This window comes from Neodiprion fabricii, chromosome 2, assembly GCF_021155785.1.
Source record: "Neodiprion fabricii isolate iyNeoFabr1 chromosome 2, iyNeoFabr1.1, whole genome shotgun sequence".
Taxonomy (NCBI): Eukaryota; Metazoa; Arthropoda; class Insecta; order Hymenoptera; family Diprionidae; genus Neodiprion; species Neodiprion fabricii.
Window position 1 is genome coordinate 6,246,969 of NC_060240.1, and position 18,496 is coordinate 6,265,464.

An 18,496-nucleotide genomic window follows, 5' to 3' on the forward strand; every position below is an offset into this window, starting at 1 on the left:
AGTGCAACTTCGTTTACCATGTTCTCAAAACCATATCAGATCTTGGCGCAATACTCACTGAAAATACAAATCGCTCTCTGAAATTACATCTGTGATATGGTCTATCGAAGAGAGATTCTAGGGGAGAGATTTTAGTGGGGGGACGGGATGAGGTTTCAGCGGTCTCGAATGGAGTGGGGCCCAAGAGTGTTCGGTGTCCCTTTCGATCCGTTTTGATCCGGCCGTCCAGTCAGCTCGAGACAAGACCCCGAGTGTCGCCATGACGCGGATACCGGGACCACCCTTGTGGTCCATTCTGGTCTTGATCGCCGTCTTTGGGTTGGTGACGGTTCAGGCTAAATATTACGTAAGTTTTTTTTACAAACTTTATGAAATTTGTGTTTTCGTTAGTCTTACTCTTTTTTCGGCATTATTATAATATGTTTAATACTAAAATAGAAAATTGCTCTGTTACTTCCGTTCAACAACCATCCGAGGTAGTATTTTTTTTTTCATATTTTTGGGTTTTGATGTGCATAATCAGTGGACACGGAAATATTAACAGAGGATGAGAATAACGATGAATCAATGAATTGTATCATACCCTTGTATCATTAAGTTGATGAAAATTCTCTTCATCTATCTCGATAAACCTAAATGCAAGTATTGAATGCATAATGTATAATACGATAGCGATTCAATTTGATATAGTGACCGAACGTCTTACAATTAGAACAAGAATCTTTTCTGATCGTCAAATGTCCTTGTAATATTTTGATAGTCGGTCATTGACAGAAGTGGTAACGATGATGTGAGCAGGCGCCACTGTAGCACAATTTGACCGTATTTGTACAGTATCTCAACCAATTACTTTCCACGCATCTAATCATAGTCTACTCAGAGTCATGACCTGTTATTCGTTATCATGTTTAAAAACAGAAGCCTTGAATGTGTAATTAAATTTCGCGAGGAAATGTTCGCACGTGTGCCAACCGAAGGAATCTAGTCCTTGTAATCTAGCGCAACCCACTAATTTTATTCAGAAAGTGATTGACGAAAGATTTGAGCATCAAAGGTCATGAGATAAGAAATGATAAATATTCGTTGAGCTTCTGCACGCTAGACTCACGATAATATAATATGTACTACTTCATCTAGCTCAATGTAAGACTATGTCAAAATATATAACACCAAAAAATACCCGTCATTCAAGCCCTGCGCCTTTATAGGGATACTATTAATGAGCTAATTAACTGACAATCAACATTGTATCTAATAGGAAAAGAAAAGGTTCGACCGGTCAATTGATCAGCCACAAACTACTCTTGGCACACCTTATAGGCCTAGCAAACAGCGAACATTCAATGATTACAACACGGTAAGACAATATTATATAGCGAAATAATTGGTAATGGGTTCCAAAAAAGGGATTTTCGGTTTTGCAGATATGATTTAATTCTTCAGTACTTGTATATTGTATGACAACTATAAATTCGGTTTTGCACAGCCTAATGAACAGCTCTGCCATTCAACGCCAAACCTTGAGTATCAAGATCCAGTTTCAAAATTAAAAGACTAAGTTTAAACCGTGACCTTCTATCAAAATCAGGCCCACCTGACATCTTCGCCGTTATTTACACATCAATGAATCGATTTTAGCATTACATTGCCTACAAGGACGCAAAGTTAAATGTGTGCTATTTGGAACCTATGAGAAACATCTCTTCTAATGGCCTGAACCTCTGGCAAAAAATGCTCCACAACGCTGATCAAAGGACTCTCTATGTCTCGGAACAATTGCTGACTAAAATAGAAGTAAGTCTAACAGCGTGCAACTGATCTTTCGATAGCACATGCTGATGGTTCAATCGCCCTTTATTTCATGAGTGGTGAACCGGAAAGTTGAACGTATCATGAACCTATCCGTAGGGCGTGTGTACGTTCGAATCATTAACTTCGAAGTGATTGCGAAAGTTTATGTTACCTTCGGCTAAATCAATAACAGGAAAACGATGCCATTACATTTAGTGTGCAATGTAGCGATGAACAGTAATTATTAATTCTTGTTCTAATGGGATAAAAGTAATATCAGTATTTCGACAGTTACCCTAATTGAAAATCTCTACTTTAGAAACGTCGGATGTATTTAACAAATTGACAGTTCTCCTTATGACGCAATGTGCAATTGCTATCAGGTCAAACTAAGAAAGAGCTTATTTCTAGTCTTGCGTATAGCTTATCTAAATCAGGCACGGGTGGAATCAGTTTTTGTCTGTCCTTGACCGTTGACCATTATCATTTTATCGCTTCCATTTCCTACGCGCTAAGTTAGAATAACGAACCCGCGACTGAGATTACCATGACAGTTGACAGAGTAAATTATTTTTCGGTTGTATTTCCAAATGTTAATATTGAATTAAAAGGTTGATTTTTTATGTCTACGTCAGGTGCGCTTTTCTTATAACGGCTCACTTTGTGATCCCGAGACATTTAATTCCCAGTCGCTGAGGGTGATCGTATGACTTTTTTGATGATATAATATGCTCTTCCTCAGTCAACGATAAATCTTTCTTCAAAATTCTATACGACGTACTTTAATCAGGTTTGGCGTCTCGCTGGCGGCCGTATAGTTGAATTTTGCCGAGGACGATCTGCAGTATTGCTCCAGGAAACAAAACCCGTTCCAGGATATATGGAGGATCCTTTCCTTAACGAAATTGCAGAAGACGAGAACGACGTTGTGCCACACCGTGTAGCTGATGTTGTCTTGAAGCCCCTGTACGCTCGTGCAAAGAGACAAATTCAGCTTGAGGAACGGGAACAACTTAATTCAAAACTGACAGTGCGTCAACGCCGTCAGGCACCATTTCGAGGTCGTTTTCGTGGACAAACTCAATCGCAGTATCTAAATTTTGGCGACGGTCAATCAAAGGAAGGAAAAGCCGAAGCCAGAATAACACATGATTCATCTCATGCGGTTGTTAGTAAGTTTTCTTCTTGCTTTATTTGGCACTAAGCAGAGTACGGGTTTTTCAGTTTTTGAACTGTAAGGTTGCTTTAGGTGGGACCAATGGTATGGGCCAGGCACAGAGTATGTCCTCAGGTGGGGGTGACTGTGAAGAATGTCCGGGATATCGTCAGCCAACATACCCAGGTCGAGGTGGAGGAACGGGTTCTCAAGGTAATTGAAAACGCGTCTGAAGCGTTGCCCAACTGAAGCTTCATGAAAAACAAGCTGATTCAACCCATTCAATATACCTGTTGCATTACGAATAACTACTCCAATGTAAGATGTCGACAATTGATTTGTCTTGTTTGTTTGAAATTAGGTTCTGTGTGGTCCTATCCAACCGGAAGACCATCAAGTGGAACCAATTACGAAGGTAATTATAACCCGAAAAATGGTTGGAAACCTAGTGGACCTGGACCAGAGGGCCAGCAAACGGTAGACCATGAGTTAGACAATCTATTGCTGCCTAAAATATACCCGGGTGACAAAACACGTGGTGTGCCCAGTCAACCAAATGGTAAATATCCTGGCGGAGGCCCCAGTAGTACAAGTAGTGTACATCCTGACAGCAACACCGGGAGCGGCATAGGAAGAGGACCGTATCCCGGTGGCGAATCGACCGGAACTGGGGGTGGCGTAGGAGGAGCAGGAATACCGTACCCTGGTGGCGGATCCAGCGGCACCTGGGGTGGTGTAGGCGGAGTACCATATCCCGGTGGTGGACCTACAGGCACTGGGGGTGGCGTGGGAGGAGTACCGTATCCAAATGGCGGACCCAGCGGCACTGGGGGTGGTGTCGGAGGAGTCCCGTATCCTGGTGGTGGACCCGGAGGCACTGGGGGTGGTGTAGGCAGAGTACGGTACCCCGGTGGTGGTGGACCCAGTGGCACTGGGGGTGGTGTAGGCGGAGTACCGTACCCCGGTGGTGGTGGACCCAGCGGCACTGGGGGTGGTGTCGGAGGAGCACCGTATCCTGGTGGTGGACCCGGAGGCACTGGGGGTGGTGTCGGAGGAGCACCGTATCCTGGTGGTGGACCCGGTGGCACCGGGGGTGGTGTAGGCGGAGTACCGTATCCTGGTGGTGGACCCGGTGGCACGGGGGGTGGTGTAGGCGGAGTACCGTACCCCGGTGGTGGTGGACCCAGCGGCACTGGGGGTGGTGTCGGAGGAGCACCGTATCCTGGTGGTGGACCCGGTGGCACCGGGGGTGGTGTAGGCGGAGTACCGTATCCTGGTGGTGGACCCGGTGGCACGGGGGTTGGTGTAGGCGGATTACCGTACCCCGGTGGTGGTGGACCCAGCGGCACTGGGGGTGGTGTCGGAGGAGCACCGTATCCTGGTGGTGGACCCGGAGGCACTGGGGGTGGTGTAGGCGGAGTACGGTACCCCGGTGGTGGTGGACCCAGCGGCACTGGGGGTGGTATCGGAGGAGCACCGTATCCTGGTGGTGGACCCGAAGGCACTGGGGGTGGTGTAGGCGGAGTACGGTACCCCGGTGGTGGTGGACCCAGTGGCACTAGGGGTGGTGTCGGAGGAGCACCGTATCCTGGTGGTGGACCCGGTGGCACCGGGGGTGGTGTAGGCGGAGTACCGTACCCCGGTAGTGGTGGACCCACTGGCACAGCGGGTGGTGTAGGCGGAGTACCGTACCCCGGTGGTGGTGGACCCAGCGGCACTGGGGGTGGTATCGGAGGAGCACCGTATCCTGGTGGTGGACCCGAAGGCACTGGGGGTGGTGTAGGCGGAGTACGGTACCCCGGTGGTGGTGGACCCAGTGGCACTAGGGGTGGTGTCGGAGGAGCACCGTATCCTGGTGGTGGACCCGGTGGCACCGGGGGTGGTGTAGGCGGAGTACCGTATCCTGGTGGTGGACCCGGTGGCACGGGGGGTGATGTAGGTGAAGTACGGTACCCCGGTGGTGGACCCGGTGGCACCGGGGGTGGTGTAGGCGGAGTACCGTACCCCGGTAGTGGTGGACCCACTGGCACAGCGGGTGGTGTAGGCGGAGTACCGTACCCCGGTGGTGGTGGACCCAGCGGCACTGGGGGTGGTGTCGGAGGAGTACTGTATCCTGGTGGTGGACCCGGTGGCATCGGGGGTGGTGTAGGCGGAGTACCGTACCCCGGTAGTGGTGGACCCAGCGGTACTGGGGGTGGTGTCGGAGGAGCACCGTATCCTGGTGGTGGACCCGGCGGCACTGGGGGTGGTGTAGGCGGAGTACGGTACCCCGGTGGTGGTGGACCCAGCGGCACTGGGGGTGGTGTCGGAGGAGCACCGTATCCTGGTGGGGGACCCGGTGGCACTGGGGGTGTTGTCGGAGGAGCACCGTATCCTGGTGGTGGACCCGGTGGCACTGGGGGTGGTGTAGGCGAAGTACGGTACCCCGGTGGTGGTGGACCCAGCGGCACTGGGGGTGGTGTCGGAGGAGCACCGTATCCTGGTGGGGGACCCGGTGGCACTGGGGGTGGTGTAGGCGGAGTACGGTACCCCGGTGGTGGTGGACCCAGCGGCACTGGGGGTGGTATCGGAGGAGCACCGTATCCTGGTGGTGGACCCGGAGGCACTGGGGGTGGTGTAGGCGGAGTACGGTACCCCGGTGGTGGTGGACCCAGCGGCACTGGGGGTGGTGTCGGAGGAGTACCGTATCCGGGTGGTGGCCCCGGTGACACCGGGGGTGGTGTAGGCGGAGTACCGTACCCCGGTAGTGGTGGACCCACTGGTACGGCGGGTGGTGTAGGCGGAGTACGGTATCCCGGTGGTAGCGGACCCAGCGGCACTGGGGGTGGTGTCGGAGGAGCACCGTATCCTGGTGGTGGACCCGGTGGCACTGGGGGTGGTGTAGGCGGAGTACGGTACCCCGGTGGTGGTGGACCCAGCGGCACTGGGGGTGGTGTCGGGGGAGTACCATATCCAGGTGGTGGCCCCGGTGACACCGGGGGTGGTGTCGGGGGAGTACCGTATCCTGGTGGTGGCCCCGGTGGCACCGGGGGTGGTGTAGGCGGAGTACCGTACCCCGGTAGTGGTGGACCCACTGGTACGGCGGGTGGTGTAGGCGGAGTACCGTACCCCGGTGGTGGTGGACCCAGCGGCACTGGGGGTGGTGTCGGGGGAGTACCGTATCCTGGTGGTGGCCCCGGTGGCACCGGGGGTGGGGTGGGCGGAGTACCGTACCCCGGTGGTGGCGGACCCAGCAGCACTTGGGGTGTTGTCGGAGGAGTACCGTATCCCGGTGGTGGACCCAGTGGCGTAGAAGGAAGATATCCCGGAAATTTTCCCAATGGTGTAGGAGGTGAATATTATGATGGTAATCTAGGTGGTACTGGAGGACCAAACAGACCTGGGTGGTACCCGGGCCAACAAAATGTTAATGATTGGTCCGGTCAGAATGGAGGTGAAGCTGGGTTACCACAAAAAGAAAACATTATGTCTCCGCAGTATTATCCATCACCTGGATCACAAGGTTCCGATGATGATGCAGATTCGCAAGCTTCGAGTTCAGTACAGAAAGCGGATTCTGGGACGATGGCTAGTGCATCAGCTCAAGGAAAGTATGGGCAGGGAACGGCACAATCTCAAGTTTCAGGAACTTACAGTGGTTCCGGATCATTTTCTGCTCAGGCAGGTACCAATGACGGTTCGAAAGGTGCTCAGACTCAAGTTAGTGGTGGTAAGCAGGGCGCAACAAGCAGTGCACAGGGCTCTGGAGGCCGTGGTAAGAGCCAGTCTCAAGTACAGCTGCATTCGAATACAGGAGCTACATCATCAGATGCACAAAGTAGCGGCTGGAATCATGGCACAAACTCGCAAGTACAAACGACTTCCAGAGGCGGCATGGCTGATGCACAAGCCAACGGTGAAGGCAGCACCTCGAGCCAGGCCCAAATAGGCTTTCAGCCTTATGAAAAAGAAAATGATCAATCGCAGACGAATTCTTCAATATTCCTGGGCGGTGGTACTGCTTCTGCACAAAGTGGGACATACAGAGGTCAATCACAGGCGCAATTACAAGGCTCGTTCAAATATGGTTTATCATACAATGGAGCTGCTCAGGCAGGTTCTGGTTCAGGGGCTGCTGCTTCTAGGAAACCTTTCAACTTTTCGAGTTCCAATTCAGAGCTGTTCAAACCGTTTAGTCCTTTTCCAACCGTCGTAATTTCATCCGAAGAAGTGACACCTGACAACAATTTACAATCAGCCGAAATATTGCCAGCACTTGAAGAAGGTGGTGGTGAGCATTACGAACCACAAGCACAGACCGGCGGAACACAATCCCCACTTGTTCAGAAAACAGATACAGTGTTTACTCCTCCGGATCCAACGAGGGCAACTGGAGTACGGTATAACAATCCCGTACCAACTCGCAGCTCATTGCAAAACACAGGAGTGGATGACAATTATGAACAAACAAATGTAAATTCAGATGATTATGATGAAGAGTATGGAGATGAGTATTACGACTCTACGCCAACCGTATTCCCATCTGAAAGTGTGTCTAAAGATGGTGGTTTAACCGTGAGCAGCAAACAACCAAATCAATATCAACAGACTCACGTTTCGAACGGACAATACGGTGCACGTGTCACACAAGACTCTTCAACAGGATTTCATGAGGGCGATATTCTACAACCGGGACAATCTTTACCAGGATTTACAATCCCACCTGGATACCGTGGCAGGGTAGTGTCTATTTCCGGAAGCGATACAAAAGTTGAAGGTGATGGAGATTCGCAGTCTCAAACGCTTACGCTAACTTCAGGAAAAAACAACGTAACTTATGAAAATCGTACCAAGGAATCAGCGGCGGCCCATTCAAGAGCCTTGCAGACTCCACGTAATCGCTTCAGATACGACAGCAGAAGATACCAACAACCCGCAGTACCAAACAGTTACTTGCGATCTAGTCCCAGTCCACCAAGTAAGCCTAATTATTACACGATCACCAACAGCGTTGCAGGTAAGATACAAAGCAATAGAGACACAGCTCGCAAGTACGAACACCGTTACTACACAAAAAGCTCCACCTGTGGATATTTCACTTTCTCCTGCAATATCGTTTACGGCTCTAATGGGCGAACTAAGGTCTGTAAACCAAAAGTACCGACTAACCCGGATGGCAGTCCAATAAAATGCTGAAAATCTGTCTAAAGTTCTACGTGACTTATTACACACATATTAAACTTTCAGTGTACTTTTACCTAACGTCGACATATTCACATTTGTATTCATTGCACTGCCTTCTTCAAGTAACGCAAGTATTCACATGGAAAATTTATCTCGAGGATTGGGTCGTTTAATTTTAAGGAATTAGTCTATATAGTTAACGTTTTAACTTCTCCGATCATTCTTAACTGGAATTAATTTTTAAATCATTGAAAGTACATAAAGAAATAGTGTTACAATATGTTGTTGCGCGAGAGACCGCAAGTATTTGACTTTACTTGTCTGCCGATTATTTAATTACGAATGAATTCCTAACGAAGAAAAACGATTGAGTCAGTGCACGTGCATAATTTTCCCACTATGATATGTGCACATAAACGGAAATGTAGTGAATATCTGTCAAGGCCCTGTTGCTTGTGCCATGTAAACGAATCACGGAAAAGCGAAGGACGGATATCCAACGTAATCAGTGGATCATGTTCCACTTTTCTGTGAACCGTCTCATACGGGATTGCACCTTTTAATTATTAGAACGTAGGGTGACGGTGGAGTAAGGGATGAGTATCAAATATTTGGACGAAACGCGGTCGCGCACTGGGTGCGAAATGTATGTATTCAGATTAATGCACTTGCTGTTGTTGCAGGTTTGCAAACTTTACACTGTTGCGGCAATGCGCCAATCGAGTTATGCGTTGACTGTGTTGAATTATAGTGAAACACACGGAAAGAAAAAGGCTTGTAAGTTGAAAGCGAGTTTTCAAAAACTGCATGTTTTCTGCCACAAGATGGCGTCTTCCGAAATGGAAAAAAAGTTATCGCTGACAAATCGCATGAGCAGAAAAACCGATTTTAACATTGAATCATACCAAGTTGACCATACCTCGGGTGCGTTCCGAAATTAGCTCCCAGTGCTGTCAACCGCCTTTTATCTTTTGTGCGCTGCGGAGTTCGTAAGTAGCTTCTCCCTCTGTCGTAAGTAGGGAGTTTTTAGAGCTGCCAGCTAATTTCTGAATGCACCCTTCATTGCACCAATTTCGATGGATGTTTTCAATGTAATGTTTTTGTAATCTTTTCTCGTTTTATTATCAACATGAGCACATGAAATTGGATTGTAAAAAGAAAACGACAGTTGGATAAATTTGTTTATCTTTATATTTTTCAACGTTTTTGAAAAAATATTATTTTAAATTTTGAAACTAACATCGATTTTTCCATTCACTTCAGAATTAAGTTACGAATCGTTAACTATTCTACTACACTTTACTGATTCCATATGCGTAGGGGAATTGAGTCAAAAATATTCAGACAAAAGTATGGTTTCATCATATTCTAATCAGCATATACATATAAGCTATATACCTATATATATATTCACATCCAATTATTATTCACAATGTTACACAAATTATTGCTTTGAAGTATTTCATGTGTATATTTTATATTGTTAATACGGTTTATTAAAATAATGAGCTTATAACCAGGAAACATCTCACATTCTTCTTTCGTCAGTCTTTATGGAAATAATACAAACAATTCATCATTGTTTTACAGCAAATTGTACAAAACAGAAAGTAATAAAAAATCTTGTACATGCATCATATTATTTAACACAACATATCAAAATTGTAAAGAATTCTATATAAATGGTAAAAACTTAAATAAGTATACGTAAACAACATAAAATGTACAAAAATTGCAAGTACAAAAATAAACGTAATTATATCATGTATGTACAGCGTAACAAAATTATGAAAGTGTAATATGAACGTCGATTTTTTCAAAAATTCAGGTAAGTATCTGCAGAAGATTTAGTAATAAAAAATTTCACGCTGAGTATTTGTCTCTATCGTAAATCATAATGCTAATTAAATTACGTGGCAGCATCTTAATCATTTTTCAACATACTATTATCTTTACTCTTTCAGTCTGTAACTAAAATAAAATCGTGCATTGTGTTTACATTTGTACAGATTTACAGGATACTGTTTAAAAGTCATTGACATCTTCGTCACTGAAATTGTGAGAAATGTTGGTGCTACGGTGAATAGATATTATGCCTGTTGATGTACGTAATCTGCAAATAAAAATTCATCGTTATAAATTACGTACATAAACTTACATCCAATTGGGAACTTGGGTGAGATACGTAAGACTGGTTCATCCCCAAACGGATTCAGAGGTAAGAAACAAATTCAAAAAATCACAATAATAATTGTATATGGCAGAGGTTTTGAAACGATTCTTACTTTCATGTATACTTTATTGTTTATTATTTCTCGACAATACTTTAGAAATTCCTGAATATTTGAATAAAAATCTTCAATTTTATGCAGTTCTATATCATGATATTTCGAGTCCCAATACTGTACTTTGCAAACTTGGTAACAAAACCATTGTTAAAAAAATAGGAATCTTATTCAGACAAGCAATCAAAACAAAAGGAAAATAAACGCACGAGTGACGTTTAATGATTTAACATTTGTTTATTCAGGCTTAAAGTAAACTTGCCTTGCACAACCTTTATTCCTCACAAGTTTGTTAATCTGCAGAAACTGAATTAGGACATATGGATGCGGTATGGTCCACTATACCATCCACTAATTTATCTTCTTCTATTTCAGTTAATTCATCGTCACATGTTTCAGAACTGTTAATAGTAATATAAATTAGTCTACGTACAGAATAAAGCTGTATACTTACCTAATAATGATGGTTAAAAAATGTCTTTCATAGAAAAAAGCAGTGTTAATATCAGAAACGTAAGATTTACTTGAAAAGTTTGCTTGTTAATACCATGGTTAATAAGAATTTCCAAGAAGAATCGTCAAGATTGAAATTTGGAGGCACAAAGATAAAAGCACAATATTTTTTAAATATCATTTATTATCATTTTGTTATCATTACCTGTTTTTGAAATGCTCTAATTGGACGTTTGCTGAGCCTAGTTGTTCTGAAAGATCTTCATTGGCCCTTTGAAGCCTGCGAACATTGTTAGAAGCGGTATCTAGCTCGTCTTGTGCCGAAGCTAGTTCTTTTTTCAATTCTTCCACCCTAGCTCGCACCCTTTTCACTTCGGTTTCGTATTGTTCTGATCGTCTCAAAGCGTGCGACAATTCAGTCGTTTTCTCAGCAAGCATTTTTTTCAGTTTTGAATGTGAATGCTTAAGGTCTAACACCTCCTATCGAAATTCAATACACAGCGTTAACAGAAATCAATTGTAAAGCAAGTTCTATGTCGATTCAGATCTTTCTGTGCAAATGAATATTTAATTTTTAATTTACCTTGTTGCGATCCAATAACTCTTGTTGAATTTGCCTGACATCCGTGTCAGACGCAGAAACAGGTCGACCTCGTCGCGACTCCACTCTTTCCTGCATATCGCGTAACTCATTCCTGAGTTGTTTATTCTCACGATCAAGAGAAATTTTCTCAGTCTCTAACCGTTCCCGTTTACCCCATTCTGCAGCATTTTCTGCTTGCAGTCTCTCCAACTAGAATTGATACAATTTTTTAAATCAAGTTTAGCGCTATATTACTCAAATATTATTTAACGTTCAATTGATATTCTAAATCTGTGGACTAACTTCAGTTCGCAGATCTGATAGACGACGATCCATGCCTTCACGATTTGTTGCCTCGTCAATGAGATCCGCTTGTGCAGCACTGAGTTCACTTTGAAATCTGTCCTTCAATGCCAATAGTTCTCTGGTAACTTCAGTTCTACTTTCTTCTAATTCTTCACACCGTTCTCTGAGTTGCGTTACTTCTGATCTGAGTTTTTCCATTCCCCGATGGAGCGACGACTTTTCTCTTGAAAATAATACAATAATTAAGCGAATATGTAATGATCCGAGGACTCATAAAACAGATACGTTTTCCTACTTATTAGTAGCAGTAAATTTGTACTTACTCTCGTTCGGCAGATATAGTTTTTGTTGCCTCTTCGAGTCTTAAATGCAGCATGGACATTTTCTGCATCAGAAATTCTTCATCGCTAGCATCAATAACAGATTGTCGTTTATCTAATTTATCTTGCATTGCATTGGTCTCGCCGACAAGCTTCATCATATCCCTATCCAAAGTATCGATTGAACTTTCTTTGTACAATTCTACAGCATGTTTAGGCACAGCACCTTGCAAAACATATTCCTCTATATCTCTGTCTTGCACTGCTGCATCCATATCAGATTTAGAACTTGGCTCTTCAGCAGAGTTTGCATGCACAAATAAATCTTTCTGATTCAATATCGGGACCATTTTTTCAGTCTGTTGAACGTTATTGTATACTTCCAAGAGCTCGTCAACTCCAAGCGCATCTCTGAGTCGAGGATCAGACTCTAAGATGTTGATTATTTGCTGATCAAATTGTCCAGCGTGTTTCAAAAGTATCATGTGTATGTTCTCCATTTCTTTTTTAAGCTGCTCATTCTGCAATTCGATGTCTTGTTTCTCATGCTTGAATGTGTTCGCATCTTTCAATGCTACTTCCAGCTTGCTTCTCAGCAATTTAGCCTCTTCCCTTGCTTTGTTTCTTTCATTGCGCACCTTGCTCCATTTTTCACGCCAGTTCGCCGTACAATCCGACCACCAACGCATTGTTTTTTCCATTTGAGCCGCTCGTGCTCGTGCTTCCTCAAGTTCCCTTTGTCGCAAAGCCTATACATATTTTAAAACGTGATTAAAATTGTCTTGAAATTGATTGAGTTTTTTCAACTCAAATTCTATCGAGACAAATTCTATAGTAGATAAATTCATGTTCACTGTACTAATTAAATACAGAGACACGCGACGAATCATCACAGTTAAAATTTTAAAGGTACCTCTTTGGTTTCCCACTCACTGTCTGCGTAGCGAGGAGAACTCGATGAGCTAACAGAAACATCATGTTCCCTAACAATTCGACGGGATGACGTTCCACTAGCTGTTGATTGTGCCATTGGGAGTCAGCAGGTTAACCTATTCCATGAGGTTTTCGAATGGATTACTACACTGAATAGTATTTCATGTAAACTTCATTCTGATTCGATATTTATTTTCTAGTAGCACTGATGAATGCGCAGAATATTAACTACGATCGGACGCCTTTGCGCAAAGTACAGACAAACTTTTATTATTTACAATAAACGTAACGAAAACAACACAATGACAAAAGCTTGGTAAAAATTATTAATACGTCAGGGTGCGTTCCGAAACTTTCTGGCAGCGCGAAAAACTCCCTAGGATAGAAGAGAGAAGAGAGCAAAAGAGATAATAAATTGTTTATAGCACTCTGAGATAATATCAGAATGCACCCTAAATTAGAATCACAGAGTATCACCAGTGACGAGTACTCTGGTATCACGCATCGTTATCGGTGCGTTCCGATATTAGCTTTTATCCTAGGGTGTTTTTAGTGCTGCCAGCTAATGGTGGAGCACACCCTATATTGCGCGTAAGCGATATAGTGAATCTTTTGAAATCTGGGTGTGTCCTATCATCTGCCGTTGTATAGAACTCCCTAAGAGAGAGACGGAAATCGGTATGAGTAGCGCTGTGGTAGCGCTACACAAATTATTAACTCATTATTAAAATGGACGCCTGTAGCGTTGACTGAAGAATATAAAGACGGTTGCCTTTACGGGCTTTGGTGTGACAACCTAAAATCGTCGTGCGCTTGCGCCCCCTAAGATGTTCCACTGAAAGATGTTTCAACTGCAGAGTTGAGAACTTATTGCAGAACATCAGAGAGTTACCGATTTCGACATGATGCTGGCTGCATTCACCTTCTGAGTAACAGTCTTCGCAATTAGCGTCGGCACTAGCTCACGGCAGGCCCCGTGCGAGCCTTGAAAATCGGGCCCCCCTGTAAAAATTACGTACTACTCAAAACTCAAAATGCAGCTTTGCGAGATTTTTTGTTTGCAAAAGTTGAAATAATATCTACAAAACTAACTTGCTGCTAATTTGATGTTCAATCGACATTGCAGCTAAGCCATTCAGTCGGTCTTGGCACATAGTGGAGCGCAAATAAATTTTTATAAGCTTCAGTTTTGAGAATGTCCTTTCTCCTAACGTGGAAGTTACGGGTAATGTTGAAAAAATCCTTGAAGTTTTATAGTTAAAGAGATGAAGTTTGAATATATTTCATCAAGACCTTAGATAATAATGTGCGACAAATTCGATTTATTCAAAATCTGAGATCTATCCAATAATACAAAGTTGCTGGAATTTTGGATGATACTAAAAGGTTTGCAAACGTCTTTGGTTATCACGAAACGTTCTCGTAAACTTGATATAACTATATAGCATAACTTGTTGACAAATTCAATTTCCAACCTTTTCATTGGATCGCTTGATCATTCATCGCTTTGAGATTCGTAATCGAGAAATCGTTTCGTCCGTGGGGTACGTGATTCGGGTAAAGTTTGCGAAATGTCCAACTGTTCAGCCATCTGTTTAGCAGTGGCTACGCATGTTTCGAAACCGGATTCTCGGAAGGCTTGTAATTGAAAGAAAGCACCATCGATCATGTTCATCATGGTATGTAAATCGACTTTGGGACATTGTAAGGCCTTGCTGATTTTGTTGATCTCTTGCAGTATATCGTACCATACCACCAAACGATTGAGATAATGAGAGAATGAGAAATGATCGAGGCAGATACACGCAGCGTGGCTGCGTAGGCCGTACAATCGTATTCGAATTCCTCCCAAAATGCATTTTCTTACAATAGTTGTAATAAAACATGTATTTCTATGACAATATTTTACATGCGCTGTCAAAATTTATGTAATCTTGGCCGTTCCAATCTCGAAATATTAATTTATTGTGCAATTTCAACTCTCAACACGTGATTCCCTATCTCGAGCTTTTTGCGACATTCTAGAGATTTATGTTTCGGTAAATTACTCGTAAACGCCTCTTAGAATTTTTATAAAATTCGAGTATCTTATATCGTGGCAAAAACTTCCGTCGCTAATTCTAAAGTTGCACAAATTTTGATCGAGATGAAATGGATGCTCCGTATATGAGACGGTATTTAACGCAGTGTCCTGATTTAAAGACCTAAAAAGGTGGTTGTCGGCGATTTTTTTTATTGATAGGGAGAGATAGAACGAAGATTCTTAAAACTTCGAGTGTATTTGAACACACATTTGAAAGGTACGAGTAAAAAATTTTATCATCCAACTGTCGCAGAACGGCAGCATTATTAGCTGACCTGTTAACTGAAGAATATATCTTTAGTCAAAGGCTGACCATCGAAGAGCCTAGCCGCTTGAGTCTGGAATCGGCAGGAAAGATAAAGTGCGTATTGTCTGAAATGTAAAAACTGAAATCATTATACATCATATCATATCATATCATCATATGATACGTATCATACATCATACATCATACATAGCATTAAAGTTCGAAACCAAATTTTGGATGTTCGGATGTTCAGAAAGTGACGTCACCCAAAATTTTTTTTCCTTGACGTCATCGATCTATATAGACGAAAATTAGCTAGCCAAATTTCGCAGTCTCGAAACAGCCGCGCAGTAGAGCGGACAGATGAGAATCGCGCTCCGCAGATTTCGAGTATCGGAATCTCTACCTCCTGGATCCTGCGCTCCGGGTCCACTTCCTGATGAAACTCGACTTCCAGGACAAGCGCTCCATAATTCTGGATGTCCAGGTCCTTGACCTGGTGGATCTCGACTTCCAGGACAAGCGCTCCGTAGTTTTTGCGCTCAAGGTCCACTACGTAGTGAAAATTTACTTCCAGGACAAGCGCTTCGTGGTTCCTGCGGAGCAAGTACGCTACCTGGTGAAACTCGACTTCCAGGACAAGCGCTCCGTAGTTCCTGCGCTCCAGGTTCACTAGTTGGTGAAACTCGACTTCCAGGACAAGCGCTCCGTAGTTTCTGCGCTCCAGGTTCACTACCCAGTGAAACTCGACTTCCAGGACAAGCGCTCCGTAGTTTCTGCGCTCCAGGTTCACTACCTGGTGAAACTCGACTTCCAGGACAAGCGCTTCGTAGTTTCTGCGCTCCAGGTTCACTACCTGGTGAAACTCGACTTCCAGGACAAGCGCTCCATAGTTTTTGCGCTCAAAGTCCACTACGTAGTGAAAATTTACGTCCAGGACAAGCGCTCCGTAGTTCTGGCAGTCTAGGTCCTTGACCTGGTGGATCTTGACATTCAGGAAAAGCATTCCATAATTCTGGCTGTCCAGGTTCTTGACATGGTGACTTTTAACCAAGCGCTGCGTAGTTTCTGCGCTTCAGGTCCGCTTCCTGGTGAAACTCAAGTTCCAGAACAAGAGCTCCGTAGTTCTGGCTGGCCAGGTCCTTGACCTGATGACTTTCGACCTTCCGAATTAATTTTCAAGTTTAAAAGTTTGTTTATTGAAAACGTCATGTTTTGTACTATCAAACCAATATGCATGCTTCAGATAACATTTTGATTCGAAAAAAAAACCGAACGACCAGGATCAACAAATTGCAGGTGGTGAGTAGTTGGCATAGTATGCACAGGGATACATGACAATAACGTCGTTCAATTAGAGCTAAGATTGCTGTGTTTCGTGTTTTAAATCTGTTAGCACTTAGCTGATTGTTCTGTGATATTTTTTGACGTAATTTATTGTCATAAAATCGCAATACGTTATACTTACATGCGTGTGTAAACTAGTCATTTCCAATTTACGCACCATTCTATTATCGATGTACCAAAATAACCCAAAAAACCGTGATATCATATTAATTGTTCAGCTCAAAAGTAAAAAGTAACGACGTTTACCAAGGAAATTCTGAACGAAAATGAATGTGATTTAACGGTTTTTTGTGAGTTTTTTAGTTCGTCGATGATAAAAATATAAGTCAATTCAAAGTAATTTTAGTTTTTACATTTCAGACAAAAATTATGTATTTCAACTTTCCTGCCAATTCGAGGTTCCAGCGGCGAGGCGCTTGAATGGCCAGCTAATAACTTCGCCATTTTGCAACAATTGATGATAAGTAAATTTTTCTTGTACTGTCCAAATATGAGTTTAAATACATTCGAAATTTTAAAAAGCATTGTTAGTTATTTTTCATCGAAAAAAAATATCTGACAATCAATGTTTCGATTAAAAATTATCGTTTTCGATAGATTTGAAAAATAAAATATGTGTACGGTTCCCGATCTTTCGTATGGCAGCATTTAAAGAACTTCGCGGTTTTCACTTTGAACCTTTTTTCGGCGTAACTTAAATATTTAGCTACATAATTATTGATTGCTTTCAGTTTTTAACCATTTGCATATGATAATAGTACAAAATAAATAATTATAAGCAACTATTTTCATGTGGACCAATAACACAAAGCTATGTTACTATTTGTGCACGGTGAATCTAACATTTTAACAATATTTAATGGCAATTGTAAGTATATTTTACCTGAAATTTTTTAAACTAGTCATGTTTACAATAAATTATTTCAATTCATTTTTCGCGCAAGCACAAATACAGTAGCTATAAACGCGCTGATAAAATTTATTATATTATTAATTAATCAATTAATTATACTAATCCTTACACAATATTTTTGATGTGTTCTTATACTGAAAATAATTATTACTATTACAGGTATAACCTGAGGTGGTTATCGGTGGTTGTTAGAGGTGATCGGAGGTGGTCTAGGAGTAGTATAAGGACTAGTATGACCGTAGTCAAAACTATGTGGTTGAATCAGTGGTACTGTGGCGTTTTTATCCTAAGAATTGAGAAATCTAGGATTGTTAATTCGAAATTTGAACGAACGGAGATATTGGAGAGGCAAAAGGGAAATCAATTTAAACGTTAGCAGTTTTTTGAGGTAAGAAAATAATCCAATTTATTCTCATTATTCCAGAATCGTGCACTCGTGCATCATTATCATGCCTTTTCATACGTTTATTACCGCATGGTCTACACTGAAAACATTGCGGTGTGTCCAGGGCCTTTCTTCTGAACAATAAACAAAAATAAAAAAGATATTAACACTTTATTCGTTTCACTGCATTACATGTATGACGATTCTAGAATAATGAGAATGAATTGGATTTTTTATCTTATATCTCTAACAGCTACTCATAGAGCTTACAGAAAAGTTTTGTGGAATACGCTTCGAGCGAAGTATCAAAAGGACAACCGAGAACGTAGGATTTTGTTGGTAATTCCTCTGCTGTTGGTCCTATATACGCTTTATTAAATGTCTTTTCGGCATTTTTCAGGGTTAGAATTATCTGATTTAAAAAGTGTCCTGCAAAACGATTTTACGACGAAAAGTTTCCAAACTCCGAGAGTCGCAAATTTTTGGCTGATTTTGGGATATGCTGATATCGATTTATTCACACCCAGTATC

At 43.0% G+C, this 18,496-nt stretch overlaps 2 protein-coding genes across 15 annotated transcripts; one reads left to right on the plus strand and one right to left on the minus strand.

The window, feature by feature from the left end:
- Positions 1 to 202: 202 nt before the first annotated feature.
- LOC124175040 (uncharacterized PE-PGRS family protein PE_PGRS54-like) lies at positions 203 to 9,878 on the plus strand. Of its 12 annotated transcripts, XM_046554866.1 has the most exons (9): positions 203 to 346; positions 1,259 to 1,357; positions 1,639 to 1,794; positions 2,582 to 2,963; positions 3,041 to 3,160; positions 3,309 to 3,929; positions 3,981 to 4,043; positions 4,305 to 5,693; positions 5,799 to 9,878. In XM_046554866.1, the coding sequence occupies exons 1-9, from the start codon at positions 260 to 262 to the stop codon at positions 8,120 to 8,122; spliced, it is 5,241 nt and encodes a 1,746-aa protein (XP_046410822.1). In that variant the 5' UTR covers positions 203 to 259; the 3' UTR covers positions 8,123 to 9,878. The 12 variants fall into 12 exon arrangements, with proteins under 12 accessions (XP_046410822.1, XP_046410815.1, XP_046410817.1 ...); XM_046554859.1 differs by having other exon boundaries at positions 3,309 to 5,693; positions 5,799 to 5,987; positions 6,042 to 9,878; XM_046554861.1 differs by having other exon boundaries at positions 3,309 to 4,958; positions 5,064 to 5,693.
- Positions 9,314 to 13,326, minus strand: LOC124175041 (coiled-coil domain-containing protein 102A). 3 transcript variants are annotated; one of them, XM_046554872.1, is made up of 7 exons: positions 12,991 to 13,326; positions 12,061 to 12,806; positions 11,735 to 11,960; positions 11,432 to 11,641; positions 11,054 to 11,328; positions 10,658 to 10,796; positions 9,314 to 10,223 (listed from the first exon to the last, which is right to left on the minus strand). In XM_046554872.1, the coding sequence occupies exons 1-6, from the start codon at positions 13,033 to 13,035 to the stop codon at positions 10,688 to 10,690; spliced, it is 1,611 nt and encodes a 536-aa protein (XP_046410828.1). In that variant the 5' UTR covers positions 13,036 to 13,326; the 3' UTR covers positions 9,314 to 10,223; positions 10,658 to 10,687. The 3 variants fall into 3 exon arrangements, with proteins under 3 accessions (XP_046410828.1, XP_046410826.1, XP_046410827.1); XM_046554870.1 differs by having other exon boundaries at positions 12,971 to 13,325; XM_046554871.1 differs by lacking the exon at positions 10,658 to 10,796 and having other exon boundaries at positions 12,971 to 13,325.
- Between the last annotated feature and the right edge of the window lie 5,170 nt (positions 13,327 to 18,496).